The sequence below is a fragment of the Scophthalmus maximus genome, chromosome 6, assembly GCF_022379125.1.
Source record: "Scophthalmus maximus strain ysfricsl-2021 chromosome 6, ASM2237912v1, whole genome shotgun sequence".
Taxonomy (NCBI): Eukaryota; Metazoa; Chordata; class Actinopteri; order Pleuronectiformes; family Scophthalmidae; genus Scophthalmus; species Scophthalmus maximus.
Genome location: NC_061520.1, coordinates 11,043,947 through 11,060,849, shown reverse-complemented (window position 1 = coordinate 11,060,849; position 16,903 = coordinate 11,043,947). Strand labels below are relative to the sequence as shown.

Below are 16,903 nucleotides of genomic sequence, written 5' to 3'. Positions count from 1 at the left end.
TTCTTTTACTACATGATATCATGGTATTGAGGCAATGTCACATCAGTATTTTTTTCTGGGGATTTTAGCACTTTACCATCCTCGGGACAAATTCTACAGCTATGAAAAAGTATTTGTCTCTTTAAAGGTGCATTTAATGACAATAGTAAAATAATAATAAAAACAATCAATATAAAATGTTATCTTTATGTGTGATTTAGGTTTGAGTGGAGAATCCCTCGCAAAGGACTTTAAGTGCAACCATGAACCTACCTGACCGATTTATAAAATATAGTGTGAAATCTGAATTTCAAAAATCCTGTTGCTGGGTCTGCTTTACATTTACCATTCACACAAATTATACTTCCTTTAACCGAGTTGAAAAAAGTTTTTGCATTAGAATAACTGCAGTTGATTTTGTGACGTCATGGTTCAGGGTCTATTACATTCGACAGTAGGATGTTGAGGCTGTGAGGCCTTTCAAAGCTAACAATGATTTTTACTAAATTAACTTAATCCACTGGCAGGAGAAGATGCACTTACTTCAAATTGACAATGTGCCGTTGCCGAGATACAGTAATTTTGCCATGCCAGCAGGCTTTTGTTTTTAAAGATGTATTCATATATTATTACTTAAAGGCTGAACAATTCAGAGTATGCAAAGCATAGATCAATGGTGATCACAGGCAGACTCAGCTCTTCATGCCACTATAGTTTCACAAGAGTCATGAAATGTTGATTTCTGTGGCTTCAGTCCAAAAAGAAGACACCGATCTACAGTGAAACTAAAAACATTAACCAGTTCTCCTGTTGTGGCTGATCAGTGTATATCAAGCAGGTTTTTTTCAGCTACTCACAGAGCACAGACGTCCATTGCAACTTGAATTTAAAACATAATTTAATAGTTTTGCTGAATTATTATCTATATGGCTGGAAAATTATAGTTCCTATAGTTCCAAACAAAAATGATTATTTGGACTGGAACAATTAAGCTTATGTGCATACATACCTCCTATATATTCAGTGTGTAGTCAGGTGGGCAAGATTCAATCAGAGAGCTCTTCTATAAAGATTTGCATGCATTTCCATACATATTTTTTACTTCGGTTTAGGCTAGTGAGTTGAGTCAATATAATGGTCAATGTCTTTTCCTTTTAAAAACGATAACAAGGACGAGTTAGTAATGCAGCAAAAGCTTTTTAACTTATAAATAGGTTTTTAAAAAAAATCCAAATTATGGTGAGCTTTTTGAGTTTTCTATAATCATCTCAAAACTAGGGAAACAAAACACAATTTTTAAAAAAAATTGTGTTAGTCCCTTTACAAGTTATTTAATTTGGGGCAGTGGGGTCTCAAGGTTTGAGAAGCAAGCATCAGGAAGGATCTGTGTGGGAAAGGTGGAAAAAAAAAAACAGTGCTTGCCCCTTGCTCATCAACACCTCTGTGGTGCCAATGAGAAAAACCCTTAACCCCAACTGCTTTAGTGGAGCTGCACAGATGCCAACACCTCAAACTGTGGTTGTCCCATGCAACTTCCAGGTGTGAATGTGTATGTGAATTTATTAAAAACTGAATCAATCCATTGTATGACTTCCACACTTACAATGCTTAAAAATAAAAAAATAATATAATGTATACAGTAGCTGTCTATATGTATCATATACACTAATACAAGTGTACATATATGTAATATACTCTGCTATATGTCTATTTCTATGTAATATTCTGTGCATGTCAGCTGAGCTCCAAATATTCAGCTTTTTTCAATCTCACATGTAATATAAAGGTCGTAAAACAGTTAAATACATGCAGTATGTTACTGCTCACTAATGATTTGACTCATGTGCTTTGTTATTCCTTTATTTTATCATGATATTGTTCATGGTTGTTATTTGTATAACTTACCACATTATAATCCACAGTGGAAGCTGTATGTTCAAACTTCATGCTGCTTCTCGCCAACCCCTTCAAAATCGTTCCACTTTCTCCACCCACAAATATTGGTTGGTCGTCTTAGCACATTTGAATCTGAAAACAACTTCAGATCACGCTGCACTGCAGTCAAGCTCACTGAGGGTCTATCTGAAGCCTGACGTGCCAATCCAGCAGTTACATCTTGGACTCTTGTCAGGTAGAAAAGACATTGATCAATCTATTGCACAATTGTTAGTATTTTTTAAACCATTTAATGTGATGGCTTGATCCACATCTTTGCATTTGTTTCAAGAAAGTTCTTAACATACATTTATTTAATTTCATCCATGTGATCCATCTGATGCACCATCAACCACTAAATGTCTCTTTTGAACTTTCAGGATGCGAATCAGCAGAGACAAGATGCTTTTTGTCTTCTTTGTGTTGTCTTTTCGGCTTTTCATGGACACTGGGTTGTGTACTGCAGGTAAGAGAATTTTATTCATCTCAAGTTTCTACTTATGTAGAAATAGTAATAACACATTAGGACAATGTAACAGATGGAAACAAGTTTGTGAGATGTCATTTTTTTTTCTTCTTATAACTCAGACCACGCTGAATGTGAACAAGTGTTTATTGATGTAGAAGTAATTCAGATTTACAATATTAGAAGTTTTGTTTCTGATATTTCAAAATTTGACCCGGTCACTGCATTTGTTATTCATTGTGGTGGCAGCTTGCTTTCTTTCTCAGCCAAATTCCTCCTGTTTTCACTGCTGGATTTGGTAGAAATATCTCATGCTTGACAAGACTGTAAATGCATAGACTGTCAGATTGGATAAATATCAAAGTGTAGCGCCACATCCTGTCCAACTCTTTTGGAATAAACAGACAAGGAAGCAAGCCAGTTGACACTCCCACAAAAAATGGTAATAAATCAACTCTATGTAGCAAACAAAGACCCTGTGTTCAGAGTTGCCAAAAAGTGACAGGGGTTTGAAGAGCTTGTATACGTGTCATCTTTTGAAAAGGAGGATCTGATGGTTGTCAGGATCACCCTGTGGTGACGGATCCCTGAGGCCTTGGCCTGAATTGATGCTTTTGATACTCTTTGACTGCCCTCCCATCTCACAGTGCCACGGCATTGACACTCTTTGAATTGACACACTGCTCTAAATAGTTTGTGGTCAGCAAACCGTTTTCAAGTACAAGAGGCCAGCAGCTAGGATACCGGAAACCAGTTGTAACCAAAAGTTCAATACATGCGCCCCAAAATTCAACTTCACCAAAATCATCTGTGAAAATCCATCAAATAAATGTTGAGATATTTCACCAGATATGTGAAAACTGTGACCTGCTGGTGATGAAAATAAAAAGTTAGGGGAGTTAGTTGGAATCTTCCTCTGGTGACCATGAATGTCTGTACAAATATATACATTAATTCCTCCGACATCCCTAGAGCCACATCGCTAGCATTCTCAAAAAAACTGTTAAACGTTAATGATAAAACAGTTTTTGGATATAATGATCTTAAAGTCATTGCACTAACCTGTCCCTTACCTTCCCCTCTCTCCATCAGTGCCAACAGAGCTGAGAATCACAACAATAAAGGTAGTTAATCTATGCTTGTACTTTATATCACAGTGAATACAAGATTTAAAATAAAAATACATTTCTCTGATTGCTTTTTGATATGATTCCTTTCAGCAAGAGCCATATACAATTTCCAAGGGATCACAACTGGAAGGATTTTGTATGGACCTGCTGTCTGAAGTTGCCAAGAAAGTGGGCTTCAAGTACAGAGTGCAGCTGGTGAAAGACGGTTCATATGGCAGGCAGGATGACAACGGGAACTGGAATGGGATGATTGGAGAGGTGGTGAGAGGGGTGAGTACATGAAGACTGACATTTGAAGAGGTCAGGGGCCAGCAAAGCACTCTGCAGAAGCTTGAATTACCCAGCTGGCATCTGTGATTTGCCATTGATGCCTTCAATATAGATAAAAAAAAAAAAATGTGGCGTGAACAATAGCTGCAAGGTTATTGGTGAAATTAAGAACTAACAAACCCCCTGAGGAGTTTCTATGTACTGTATAATATCGCCTTACACATGTCAAATGTATTTATGCATTCCCTCCAGGAGGCAGATCTTGCGATCGCTCCACTGACTCTCACTGCAGCTCGAGAGAAAGCTGTGGGGATGACCAAACCATTCATGCAAACGGGAATCAGCATCCTGCTGAGGAAGGACGTCTCAGAGGAATCAGGCCTCTTTGACTTCATGACTCCCTTTACGGCCGAGACCTGGATTGGCATCCTCATTGCCTATCTGGGGACCGCTGCAAGCATCTTTATAGTCGCCAGGTTGGTGATCCATGTAGATGAATTAATGGCTTACTCGTCGATGTTCACTGATGTCATTATGTGTGGGCTTAAATGTTAATATCTACTTATTTTTTGTGGATAATTCAACATTTTTGCCAGCAGTGGGAGTGCTGGTACATAAATAATTTATCCCTATTTTTTTCATACGAATGCAGACTGAGCCCATGTGAGTGGAGTCAGCCTCAGAGTGAAGAGAACAGATTCAGCCTCCTCCACAGCCTGTGGTACACAGCCGGAGCTCTGACTCTTCAAGGTAAAACCAGACACTCTGTCTGGCAGAACAAGTAACAGAGACTGCAAAAAAAATGACCTTTCCCTTGTAGTCTTTAATATTTGCCCTTGTGTTCTGTGTTGTGTTGACAGGTGCTGGTCCTCACCCCAGAGCTCTGTCAGGGCGAGTCATTTGCTGCAGCTGGTGGTTATTTACTGTTGTCCTGCTCGCTTGTTATTTCTCCAACCTCAGCTCCTCCAGGAGCCAGGAATCCTCTCAGCTGATGGTGAAAGGGTTTGAGGACTTGGCCAATCAAGACACAATAGAGTATGGCTGCCTGGCTGGCTCGTCCACCCTTGCCTTCTTCAAGGTTAGAATAAAGTGTCACTTGTAAGGACTACCGGTGCGTTGGATCACATATGTCAGCTTTTATGTTCAACAATCTCCCCCCCTTTCAACCAGAATTCAAACAACCCAGTGTATCGCAGAATCTTCGAACACATGGAGAGAACCAAGAGTTTGGTTTCATCTATGGATGAAGGGGTCCGGCGCGCCAGAGAGGGCCACTTTGCCTTTATTGGAGAATCTGTGTCTCTGGACTTGGCAGTAGCGCGGCATTGTGAACTGGTCAGAGCTCATGAAGTCATTGGCAATAGGGGATACAGCATTGCTACCGCCTTTGGTGAGGCTGCTCATGTTAAAATCTCATTAAATAACGCAAGTAAATAAATAAATGTAAGAACAGTGTTGTTAAAATCAAACCTATCAATTTCTCCATAGGTTCTCCCTTCATAAAGAACCTCAGTGTGGCAATCCTTCAACTGAGTGAGGCTGGAGAGTTGGCTTACCTGCAAAGCAAGTGGTGGGCCAGCAGCTGCATGGCGGACAAAGCCAGGTCTTCAGCCGGGCACCTGCACAGCTTCAAGGGGATGTTTCTGGTTCTGTCCCTGGGCTTGGGGCTGGGCGCACTGCTGGCTGTGCTGGAGCTCACCTCCAAGAGTCGCAGAAGTGCAGGGGAGCAGAGGGTATGTGCAAGAGCACTCACAAATCACTCTCCTGCTAAAAGGGGCATCCACCACAGTCCGTCTTGTTTTTAGGTTGGCAACATGTATATTAGTATTTGAGACTGAGGCTGCAGCGTTTGCTCAACCCTTCAAAGACCAAACAGTTTATTATAGTCTAGCACAAGAGATGCAAATAACAGTTTTGGCCAACATTCCCAGTGGTAATTTACCTTAATTTTGTGTAACTTTCAGATCAGAGGCAATACGTTTACTCATCCTTCGAATGGCAGCAACATTTTAATATAAAAACATTACACCAGTTTTGTTCTTTATTTATTTAAATGTCCATGTAATTTAGTTTATGTTGGCAAAAGAAACATTTTTATATATAACTGTTTCATTACGAAAATGATATGGAAATATTCTGTTGCCAGACATGTCAGTGCATATTATCATGTGATTAATGGTTTATGGGATTTGAGTAATGATCTTCTGGATTTATTTGGGAACTTTTAATGCTGTTGGTCTTGAATAAAGCCACTCTATTTTTTGTTCCATAAATTTTGTTTCATAAGTTTTATTTTGTGCTGCAAGCTACTTCTTGGTATAACTGTTACTTGGACCATGATTCAACTTATCAGTACATTCAATTCATCAACATATTGATGAACTGATTTATTTCACAGCTGTTTATATCAATATCTTTGTCCTTCCCTCAGAAATCCTGCTGCACTGTGCTGACTGAGGAACTGAGTCTGCGCCTGAGAAACATCAATGCAAACACACCCCAGGAAAATGTGGACAAAGATAAAGAAAAAGCATAGAAATGATGTAGAAACAAGTTTAGTTTCACCAAGTCTGAAAACTCGAGATTCTTCTAACGTTTAGTTTTTTTGTTTGATTAATTTTTCAGAATCAGTTCTAATTGTAATAGAATCATTAACTGGGTTGGTTTTAAACTTTGTAACAGAAACTCTTCCTTAAAATAATCAGTTTATTGATATTCAAGTACAAATGCTACAGTTTCAATGAAAAAGCAAACATTATAGTTTAACTACTATGAAAATAATTGTTGAAATGATCCATGTTTTCCCTTTTTTTTTTTTACTAACAAACAGTAATCATGTACTTTCTAAGTTTGCTGTTACCTTTTTACGACTCACAGTTGGCAATGGCATTCCATGATTTCAACAATTTGTTCATTTTAAATGATTTCACGCATAAAATAACTGGAAACATCCCAGCAGCATGAATACAACAGTGTGGATTGTAAACATTACAGCAGGCCTAAAATAATAAACTGTCGTTCCATGTATCTAGAAAGAAAATCAGAACTCTGTCCCCTCATCTTTGTTAGTCCTCTTTATGTTGTTGTAGTTGTTGCTCATCTTCTTCATCTGAAGGAGCTTGATGTCTTTAAACTGTGGTCTAATCTAAAGGCACACACAACAAAAGTAAAAACAAAAAACAGGATTTAATACAGCCACTTAAATACGGAATTGTATCTGTTTTTGTGTTCCTTGGCAATTATGAATCATAAATCATGCAGCACTCACCGTCTAGAAAAAGCGGTGATTTACAATGGATGTCTCTCATCTTCTGGTCAAACAGGGCCTTCATCTCCCTCTGCAGGGTGCCATCACGCTGCCCTGCACCAACTGGCACACAGGAGGGCACAAACTCCAGGCTGTCCGTGCTGCCGCCACTGCTGCTGTCGGTGCTGTCCAACAGGCACAGACCGTTGGGAACTTGTCTCGCCTGGTTATTGCATCTGCTGTAGCTTTGTCCTCGCAGTGGCTGCCAGTGGAAAGCAGGTTTGCGGTTCACCAGCGGTGTTTGCTGGGAGGAAGTCTGTTTTCGAGGGCAACTGCGCGAGCGGGCCTTTGTCCGTATTGTAGTGGACGGTCGCGGGGTGGCTGGAGCCTCCAAAGTCCGTCTCACCCTGGCAGGGGATGATGGGGGGATAAGTGGAGGGGGTTTGGCTTCAGGCTTGGTAAGAGGCTGTGGCACAGGCTGAGGCTGAGGAAGTGAATCAGTCTGACTCTGAGCTTCTGCTGGTTGTTCAGATTCAGCAGCAGTTTCTGGTTCTACTGATAATTTATCTGATTGTTCGTGCTGCTCTGGTTCTAATGTCTGAGGGGTCTCCTGATCAGCACAGCTTGACCCTGGTGGTTCATGAAGTTCATTCTCCACTTCTTCTTGAATTGGATTTTGGCAGTCGGGAGCAGGACCATCAGGACAGGAAGCCTGGGAAGAGGTCTCAAGGTCAAAGCTGTCCGCTACCACATAGGGAGCAGCCCCAATTTGGTGGGAGTCAGTGGAGGACATCCGGCTGAAGATTCCTCTCCTTGTCTCTGGTGGTTCATGAATTTTAACTCTGTGAGCACGCCTCAATGGCTCACTCATGGCCCCTTTGTGGATGGCAGCCTTGGCTGCCGGCCCTTGTCTTAGAAGAGACATTTCCCCATTCCTGCTGTCCTGGGAGATGGTATCCAGGTCCCTGCGGAAGAAGATTGCACGTCCGTCTTCTGAGGACTGGACAGAAAAGTCCAGAGAGGGTTGCCTTTGAGGACCCTTCATGTGCTTCTTAGCTGCTTTTTGGATGTGTTTTCTTGCAGCTTGCACTGCATTTGAGGGTTTGATCTGTTTCGGAAAGAAGGCACAAAGGTTTTAAGATTTTCAAATGAAGTTGAAATTAGATGAGTGTGTTTATTATTATAAAACTGCTTACCTTTCCTGTTATATCATTGATAGCAACATGAACAAAGATGGATGACTCTGCCATCCCCTCCAGGTACACATGCCGATAACCTACAGATGTTACATTAACAAAAAATTATGGCAATCTGAATTTCATTCATAACAAAAGAATAGTTCAAGATTTTGGGAAATATATTTGCTTTCTTGCATGGGGTTAGCTAATTAACATGTTATCCCACTTTTTCATATAAAAAAATTAGACTTAGATTAGTTTTATGAAAGGTTTTGTGCGGGACTTCCTGGAGTTTTGTGATTACAAAATTATGGCAAGATATAATGTGTGAATAACTGAGTTTAAGAGCTGCTGGTATCAATGTTCTCATCTTTCTGTCTGTTCGAAAGCAAACAAGCATATAATCCAAAATATTTGGACTATTCCTTTGTTTCTGGATTCCTGCCAACAAAACAAAAAATTAGAAAATAAATTTTGAGGAAAATAAGTTAGAATGAATTCAACTTTAAATCTGAGTGAACTGATCTTTTTTATGTCACGTACCAGGCATCATACTGGTGAAAGCTACGGTCCTTTGTCCAATGAAATCTCGTCCAATGGGATCATGATCCCACACCTGGAAACGAACCAGGGCGATCCGTGGCATTTGAATACTGAAGACGAGGGTCTCCTCCCACATTGGGTTGAAACCTGAATGACAGTAAAAGGGAAATTACAAGGCTTAAAAAAAAAAAAAAATCCTTTGGGTACGACATACTGTAATGTGAATTGCAAGATGGACATACCATTATCATCCACGACCCTGGTCTGCTGCTTGGAGCAATCATTAGGTAGACCAATGATCTCAACCTCCACAAAGGGATCAATAATCTGGAAGTGCAAGAACATGAAGAGACACAGAATTTTAGTGACAAGAAAGATTTCATAGTAATGAGGCCAGAATTACATGTCTGTTATTTTGGCCTCACCTCTCCTCTATCCCCAAACATTGAGTCTTTAGGTTTGGGAAGCTGTTGTCCACTGATGATCTTGAGCACTAACTGAGTCTTCCTTTGTCCTGGTAGAGGATCCTCCAACGTGGGGTTAAAGGCAGCTGACGAAGAAGAAGAGGAAAGATATGTCTTCACACAGGTACAGCTGCCACCCACGCTTCACAAACTTCAACATTCACATACCTTTATTCATGCACTTAGGCCTCAGAATATATCCACAGTTCCCATTGCTTGAGAACTTGGCTCGATTCAGTTCCAGCATACGTCCCTCTGTTTGATAGTTCATCGCAACTAAAATCAAACATTGACACAAATGAAAAGCTTGCACCAATACCAAACAGACATCGCACTAAAAAATTTTAAAAAACGAGGCACTGTTGCCGACTCGGACAGTCTAACCCATATGGCATCCTGTGTTCCAGTATGGTTGTGGGTTGAAGTTGCTTGAGTCCACTCTGTAATTGGACGGGTAGACTCTGAGAAGCTGCCGCTGGTTGAAGCGCACCAGCTCACCGGGCTTCAGCTGTAAGATCTGATTCATAACAGTCTCATTGAGAGACGATACCTGCCAACTGCTCGCGAATGCTGCCAGACAGAAACAAAATAGCATCAAGCAGTGAACGGTATATAATATATTTGTGGCAAACATATGCAAGTTCACTTTAATTTCTCTTGAATTTACCTTGGGTCTCTATGTCATGCACACGGACAGATTTTGTGTATTTGACCAGGTCAGACAGAGCTCGAGACAGCCTCATTGTTTTTCTCTTCCTGGATGGAAATCAATAGACATGCAAGTGTTACCAGCAACACTAGGAGCATTAGATTGATAAAATATCCTAATTCAACAATTAATAGTCTTACTTGGGATGGTAAACAATTTGAGTCCTTTCCCTGCTGCTGCTGTAGTTCGACTCTCCATCAGACATTGACTTATTTTTTACTCGAATTCTCTTTTTCCGCTGGGAAAAAAATATATATTTTCAAATTCTAACTAGTCTTAATAGGAATCTATTAGATATTAAAAACTGTTGTGAAAATCTTTGGCAAAGAAATTTTATTTTGTACTTTTCGCTTGATGCTCCTCATGATTGATCGGCCAAATCGTCTCTTCTTTTTGGGCTGATTGGCAGAAGTAACACTATTCCCATCCTAAAATAGTCAAAGATAATGTGTTAGTCCTATCTATCTATCTATCTATCTATTTATCTATCTATCTATCCATATATCCATCCATCTATCCATCTATCCATCCATCTATCTATATATCTATCTATCTATCTATCTAATATTTTACTAACCTGCGGGTTGTCGTCCTCATCATCATCTTCTGCCTCTTCCTCATCACCGGTGTCCTCATCAGACACGTCGCCTTCATCTGCATCAGGGTCAATGTTCGCTGGCAACTTCTTTCCCTAAAAAACACCGAGCATTTATTCAGCTGCACCCAAAATAGGCACTTATGTTTACTACTTTTACTGTGTGTGAAACCTTTTCATCTCAGCAATCTCAACAAAATATCGTATATGAAAACAAATTTACTTTGACTAAAACTTTTCCTTTCAGTATCTCAGGGGAGGGCAGCTTCTTGAATTCATGCACGTTGATATTGGACAGGTCCAGTTTGTCCTGCAGCACCTCTCTCAGATACTCAGCCATCTTCTTCTGCTGAGGCACAGTGCAGTGGTTCTCTATGGACAAGATCACCGGGTACCTGGGGATGGGGATGAGGTGGTGATACTTGAATTCCTGAGCTAGCATGGCATACAGGCATAATGCTTTTTATTGCTATGGGTTGTCAAACTGCCCCAATATCAGGACCCAGAGACACATACTGTGATTTCGTGAAGGCATATTTGTTGATCGTTTCAACCACATCTTTGAAGAGAATTTTGGATGTCAAGGTGTAACCGTGGTGGATGATGGGCTCTCCATCTGGTCCGTCCCAGCAGTCCACTGGAAGAGGAGCATAGAAAGTGCTTTACCTGGACTGCTAGGCCAGTGTTGTGATGAAATGAAGAGAAGCTGAGCCTCCGCTCGTGCAGGCCCTTACCCTCCACACAGCGACAGCCTGCCTGGAGAACGTAGGCGTACATTTCCACTCTGGACTGAGACAGCAGCTGGTCTCCCGTCAGGTAGGTGTTGTGTGACGTGGCAATGAAGTAGTTACTCAGAGGCTGTGTCATGTCCTGGTTCACCTGATTGTGCTCGGGGTTGAAGATATCCGCTGCGGGACTGCGCATGTAGTTGGTAAAACCTGAAGGAAAAAAGAAATCAGACCAGGTGTTTGATCATATTTGCATGTCGATGTCACGTCTAGTCCAAGTTACAGGTGATGTTGCTGATGCTTCATTTGTCACATGTATATACGGGAATTCGCCATACCATCGATACCCAGTACCGTATGCTGCAGGTTCTCAGGACAAGGTTCAAACTTCGCCACTATGTCAACTAGATGCTCCTTGGCCAGGCCTCGCATCTGCAAATAAAACAGAAATCAGAAATAATCCTATCTCGCGACTAACTCCACATTTTTGTCAGTTAAATGTCCTTGTGGTGAACTACCATGTTCCATTGTAACTTAAGTTCATCTAAAATTGAAACTTTTATTTTTATTCTACAGATTTATCTGGTAAAACAAATAGTAGTGAGGCTGACATAATAAAGAAGGAATTACAGAATGTAAATACATTAAATGGCTATACTGTTGAATAATGCTGACCATGAACAATTAGATTTGATGGAAATCTTAAGCATAATAATTTAAAAAATCACAGTATAGGATGTTCGTTCTATCTGAAATGAGTGTGATTGTTTTTACTCAATTTGTTAACCTTCTGTTCATTTTCCAGAAAGCGCGCAAGGTCGTGGAGATCCAAGACTTCTTTCTGATTGCTGTAGGAGATCATTATCAGATAGAGGTCCCTGCGTGTGGAAATCATCTTGTAGAATGAACAGAATTCTTCAAAGCCCAGAGAGCCTTGGTTCTCATCTGTGTCTGCTTCCTACAGATAGAGACAAAAGTGTCGACTTAGACTGAGATAACTCTCGGCGTGTGTGATCTGATGTAACCACCCTGCCAAATGAATACAGTACCCATCTAAACGATATCTCTCTGTTACCATCAAACATAAAGTGCTTGTTCAACGAGATCATCGTCACAAGGAGGGGAGGATAGAGCTACTGAACTAATATTGTAGAGCAGCCAAAGCCATCTGTTCAGCAGAGGCCATATGCTCTTCCTGTGACACTGTCCTGCCAATACACTGTCTATACATATTTTTCTGCAGGCCCCCTCTTCATTGTTTTGTTTTACTGCTACTATGACAAAAAGTATGTGAACATCACACTAGGACTAGGTCCACTTAAGTGTTTTCCACAATTTTTCTTTTTCTTTATCTTAAAGGTGTTTAAAATTCCTTATCTGTACATTAAGAAATCTTTTAACTGATTGTCCTTTTTCTAAAATCATTTGTCATGGTGCGTTCACACCGAACCGTGCCTTAGCCGCGCTAGCTTCATGGTGTGGCTCTGTAAAAAGCGTTGTCAGCCTGTTTATCAGCCCAACACTTGGATGAAATTAATTTTGAATGACATTTATGAAAGAGATAATTATGGTCCTGATAGGAGGAAGCTCTGTACTGACTTTTGGGAACCGAGGACTTTTTCTCTAACCTCAAGATAGGTTTGACATCGTGAGGTTATATTTTCTGAATTAAACTTTCGAAATCAGGTCAAAATTCAAAGTTTTCACTAATTTGTTAATTGACAAATACCTGCAAATTAAAACAATCCTCATTTATCTCATCCAATCTCTGAATTTTCTGCTGATTAGCGAAACATTAACATGCTAACATGACTGATAAAGGTGGTGACCATGGTAAACACCCGCGCATAGCACAGATGTTGCTGAGTATAGTTTCACAGATGTATGTAGCCTCATACAATTCAATACACACAATAATACAAGCATTGGTCATGTCTGTGAAATCTTTGCCAGCTTTCGTCTTACTTGAAACATCTCTCTGACTTTCTGCTTAGGTAAATTCACATTGAGTTTGTGGAGCAGTTGGTGAACTTCTCCAATGCTCAGCGTGCCATCTCCGTTTTTGTCGGCCTCAGAGAAAGTCTGCTGCAGCCACGTGAGGCCGAAGTTAAGGAGCAAAGGATCATGATCAGGTCAGTTCACCTGTGTTGTTCTGAATATGTCAGACTATTCTCAACTTATTGTTTGAATTGTCTAATTATTCAGTTCAGACTGTGTCAGTTTAAGGCTAAATAAGCAGAGTCTACAACACTCAATCATGTGGTTATTGAGAGATTGGACATCTGCCTGCTGGCTGAATAAAGGATATTGATCACGGGTGCGTTGCCTGCGGGCCAAACTGTCTTCATCACTGATGCCAGCCATGAGGTATTTCAGCCCAGTGATCCAGGTGCGGGCCTCCTCTGCGTTGGTGGAGACCAGGTCCAGGGACTTCACACGCTCCCCGTAGTAAACGCTGAAGCAGCAGTTGGGGTCAAAGCGGTTGTCTGCGTACCTCCTGAAGATCTCAGATTTTTTCCCTTCGCAGACTTCATGGATCGAATCAATTGTTACTGAAACAGATTGTAGTGGTCATTCAGAGATTTGCATTATTTAAAATTGAGTGTTTGGGGTGGTTTTTCTGGCTCAGTGGTTTAAGTGATTGTCTGTTGGTACTGAAATAATTCCTTTTCATATCTTTGTTTACTTCATCAAAAACTGTATTTTTGGACAGCTTTGATTAATCTGCAACTCAAAGTTTCTTATTATCTTCAAATATAGAAATTGTGTAAATGCTTGACTTCAAGATTCATGACGGATTATGCAAATGTAGATTTATGGTTTGTCTCGAAAAAAGGAGCAACATTTATTTTTTATAATTAATTAATTATAATTCACAAGTTATCCAATATGATGATTATTCATATGGACTAAAATCTTAAATATAAATTAATAAATCCGGGAGCTATTTAGTAAACTTTTTATCACATTAAGCATGATGGTCCAAAATTAAACATTTATGAGCCTTTATCAACACCAAAGAGTGGTAACCACAAAATATAATTTCATCATGTCCATCATGTTGATGGATCTCAAGATGTAGTAACAGCTTCTCCTAAACAGAGAGCAGGTAAACAGGATTCTCTAGTCTCACTGAGAAAAGACAAGGTTCAGTCTATTAATTCCTCCCATAATCTATGATTGATCTAATTTGTCTATTAGTGATGGTGATTTTACAGCAGTTAGACTCCTGTCATGTGATCAGTGCTGAATGGCTAAATCTTGAGCACTATGTCAAAACCAGAACCATGCACAAAGAGCACACAGCCAGCTGATAAACGAACATACAGAGAATATTCAGTTTTTGTAAATTCACAGTGGTGACGACTCACTTTTGGCCTTGTCGTGTTTCCTGGAGGGCCGCCATCGGACACAGGACTTGTGCTCGTCTAGGTAAAAGAAACGGACCAATCCTTTCTTCTTCCCCTTCAGTTTGGTCATCTGGGTGCCCATCTGCATGGTGCACATACACCTCTCCACTACAGAGCACAAGGAGACACTTCATTTATCAACGGTCAAGTGACAGCATAAATTGATTTGGTCCAAACGTCAGACTAGGTACATTCAAACTGTGAATCAGTTATGGTTTTAAAAGAAATGTAGCAAACCGGTTTTGTCTTTTTAGCCCACTAATTCAGCCAAAAGTTGCTGTTTCTGTTGTGCAAATTTTGTTTAGACCAAAAGCGACCATCAGCGAATTTGCATTTAGCCATACAAGTGTTGTGATTTTGTACAGGAAGACATCATGACTAATTCAAAGGAATCCCTGAAGCAGCCGAGACAAGTAGAGGTTTACCATCGAGCTCTTGTTTATGAGATTATGGTCTGCGTCACAAATGGATTTAAGGAGCTGTTCATGTGTCGATGACGAGAGGCACGAGAAGGAAACGATACACAACCCTCAAATGAACATTGTCTTAAAACCAAATCAATCCATTGTCAGTCGCCATTCAAGTACTTAAATTATTTCTCCACATGTCGTTCAAATTTGAGGGGTGGGTTCACTGCGCTTGTTCTGAAATAGCATGTCAGCTCCAATAAGTATATTGTAACATTAAGGTCACCGTCGGTCTTCATTGGGAAGCTGTGTGATTGTTTTGTGTGCTGAGAGCAGGTAACTGTTGTTTGTAATCTGAAGCTCAGATACATGTGACACCACCTGGCACATCATCCAGGCTAATCCTGAAGGATTGTCTGCTGTCCATATGCCCATTATCTGCTCACAGACAGCTCCCCTACGTCTTTATTCTGTTCTATGTGGAACGCCAACATTTTGGATGCTTGAAGATAACATGGTTAAAGTTCCACATTTGCAGGTTGTGGTTTTTAACATATCCCATAAATGTCATACATTTAAAATTCCCTCTTCAGTTTGTAGCAGACTGAAGGTCCCTCTGCTAAGCAACCTGTTAAAATTCAGCATTTGAGTGTTGAGAAACTGAGTCTTACCTATTTGGCCCAGCCTCCATTTTGGCTGTGCAACCACACTGCCACCAATCCAGAAGAACTCTTCTGCAAGTCTAGATATGGATGCTTTCTGCCAAAGTTTCGGAGAGCTCATAATGGACGCGTTGGGCGAATTCACGGGGCTCGAGGCCTGTTTCACCTGATGGGAAGAGCCCTTAGACAGCGAGGGGGAGAACATTCCTGGTGACAAAGACCCCAGAGACTGAAAGGTGGTCTTCTTGGGAGACATGGAGGAAAGCGTTGGGCTGCCACTCAGTCCTGGAGACAGGGGGGCCATCGCTGGGTTGATGTTCATCCCTGAATCATACATTTGAGTCCATCTATCCCGTCCCATTCACGGCACATGAACCCACCGTCCTCCTCATTCTGCTGGGCTCTTCAGCCAAGTTAGTCTTACAGGCGGCGCCTTTCATGCAGCCTCCAAAGTCTCAGCATATCCTCCTCTTCCTGGTAAAATCTTCACACATGGGATCAGTTAACAATTTTCCCATCCTGAATGTTCAGTCTTCATCATCCTGTGTTCAGTGATCCAATAAAGCCATGGAGCCTTTGTTTAATTGATTTCTTTTGCACCGAGAGAAGGTTTGCGGAGAGGAAGTGTGCGACATGTCTCAGTCCCTAAATCTTCCTCAAGCGGTAATCCTGGAGTGAGGCTTCAGCCCTGCTTTCATGGAGGGATTTTCACGCAACCAGTAAGCCTCTGAAGAAAGGGACTGCTATAGGGAGGGTTCACACATTAATTTACCAACACTCATGGATGTCCTTATCGTTATAGAATATTGAAATTACACCTGGTACTTCAGTAAGTTGTTGTAAGGATAGGCAGGATAAGGATAGTGTTAGGATTTAAGGCCACATTGGTGCATTTGAATATTCACAAGCAGGAGGAAAAAACCCCACTCTTCAACTGTGTGCAAAGAGTTCCCCCTAGAGGAAAGTGTGTGACACACACAGTACATTTGTACAATACAGTATATCTGCACCATGCACAAGGAGCGTCCATTGACATTTGGAATATCTACAGAAACAAAGATGGCTGTTTCAAGCTTTTGGTTTTAGGCCCTACGCACTGACAGCAAACCTCACTCTTCTGTCAGTCTCTGTTTCACATGTCAGCAAGAAGGTTCTCTGTTTGAATCTTGGTTCTGACCTT

General features: G+C 40.8%; 2 protein-coding genes across 2 annotated transcripts; one reads left to right on the top strand and one right to left on the bottom strand.

Moving 5' to 3' along the window:
* Positions 1–1,885: 1,885 nt before the first annotated feature.
* si:dkey-183j2.10 (probable glutamate receptor) lies at positions 1,886–6,826 on the top strand. The gene is made up of 10 exons (XM_035632807.2): positions 1,886–2,110; positions 2,295–2,380; positions 3,473–3,504; positions 3,601–3,780; positions 4,033–4,256; positions 4,433–4,530; positions 4,641–4,858; positions 4,951–5,170; positions 5,269–5,513; positions 6,212–6,826. The coding sequence occupies exons 2-10, from the start codon at positions 2,296–2,298 to the stop codon at positions 6,314–6,316; spliced, it is 1,407 nt and encodes a 468-aa protein (XP_035488700.2). The 5' UTR covers positions 1,886–2,110; position 2,295; the 3' UTR covers positions 6,317–6,826.
* Positions 6,792–16,364, bottom strand: plch2b (phospholipase C, eta 2b). Its single transcript, XM_035632792.2, has 21 exons — positions 15,733–16,364; positions 14,616–14,762; positions 13,553–13,796; positions 13,210–13,339; positions 12,032–12,202; positions 11,583–11,676; positions 11,251–11,454; positions 11,033–11,153; positions 10,740–10,911; positions 10,499–10,612; positions 10,266–10,349; positions 10,062–10,159; positions 9,880–9,968; positions 9,597–9,782; positions 9,381–9,488; positions 9,174–9,298; positions 8,991–9,075; positions 8,749–8,895; positions 8,224–8,303; positions 7,049–8,135; positions 6,792–6,925 (listed from the first exon to the last, which is right to left on the bottom strand). The coding sequence occupies exons 1-21, from the start codon at positions 16,082–16,084 to the stop codon at positions 6,921–6,923; spliced, it is 3,843 nt and encodes a 1,280-aa protein (XP_035488685.2). The 5' UTR covers positions 16,085–16,364; the 3' UTR covers positions 6,792–6,920.
* Between the last annotated feature and the right edge of the window lie 539 nt (positions 16,365–16,903).

Excerpts from the sequence above, each read along its gene's own strand:
- si:dkey-183j2.10 (XM_035632807.2), top strand. The coding sequence starts at position 2,296 with ATGCGAATCAGCAGAGACAAGATGCTTTTTGTCTTCTTTGTGTTGTCT. Across the intron at positions 4,531-4,640 it reads CGGAGCTCTGACTCTTCAAG|GTGCTGGTCCTCACCCCAGA; the intron begins GTAAAACCAGAC and ends TTGTGTTGACAG. Across the intron at positions 4,859-4,950 it reads CCACCCTTGCCTTCTTCAAG|AATTCAAACAACCCAGTGTA; the intron begins GTTAGAATAAAG and ends CCTTTCAACCAG.
- plch2b (XM_035632792.2), bottom strand. The coding sequence starts at position 16,084 with ATGGGACGGGATAGATGGACTCAAATGTATGATTCAGGGATGAACATC. Across the intron at positions 11,154-11,250 it reads AGGCTGTCGCTGTGTGGAGG|TGGACTGCTGGGACGGACCA; the intron begins GTAAGGGCCTGC and ends CTCCTCTTCCAG. Across the intron at positions 10,160-10,265 it reads TGAGGAGCATCAAGCGAAAA|CGGAAAAAGAGAATTCGAGT; the intron begins GTACAAAATAAA and ends TTTTTTTCCCAG.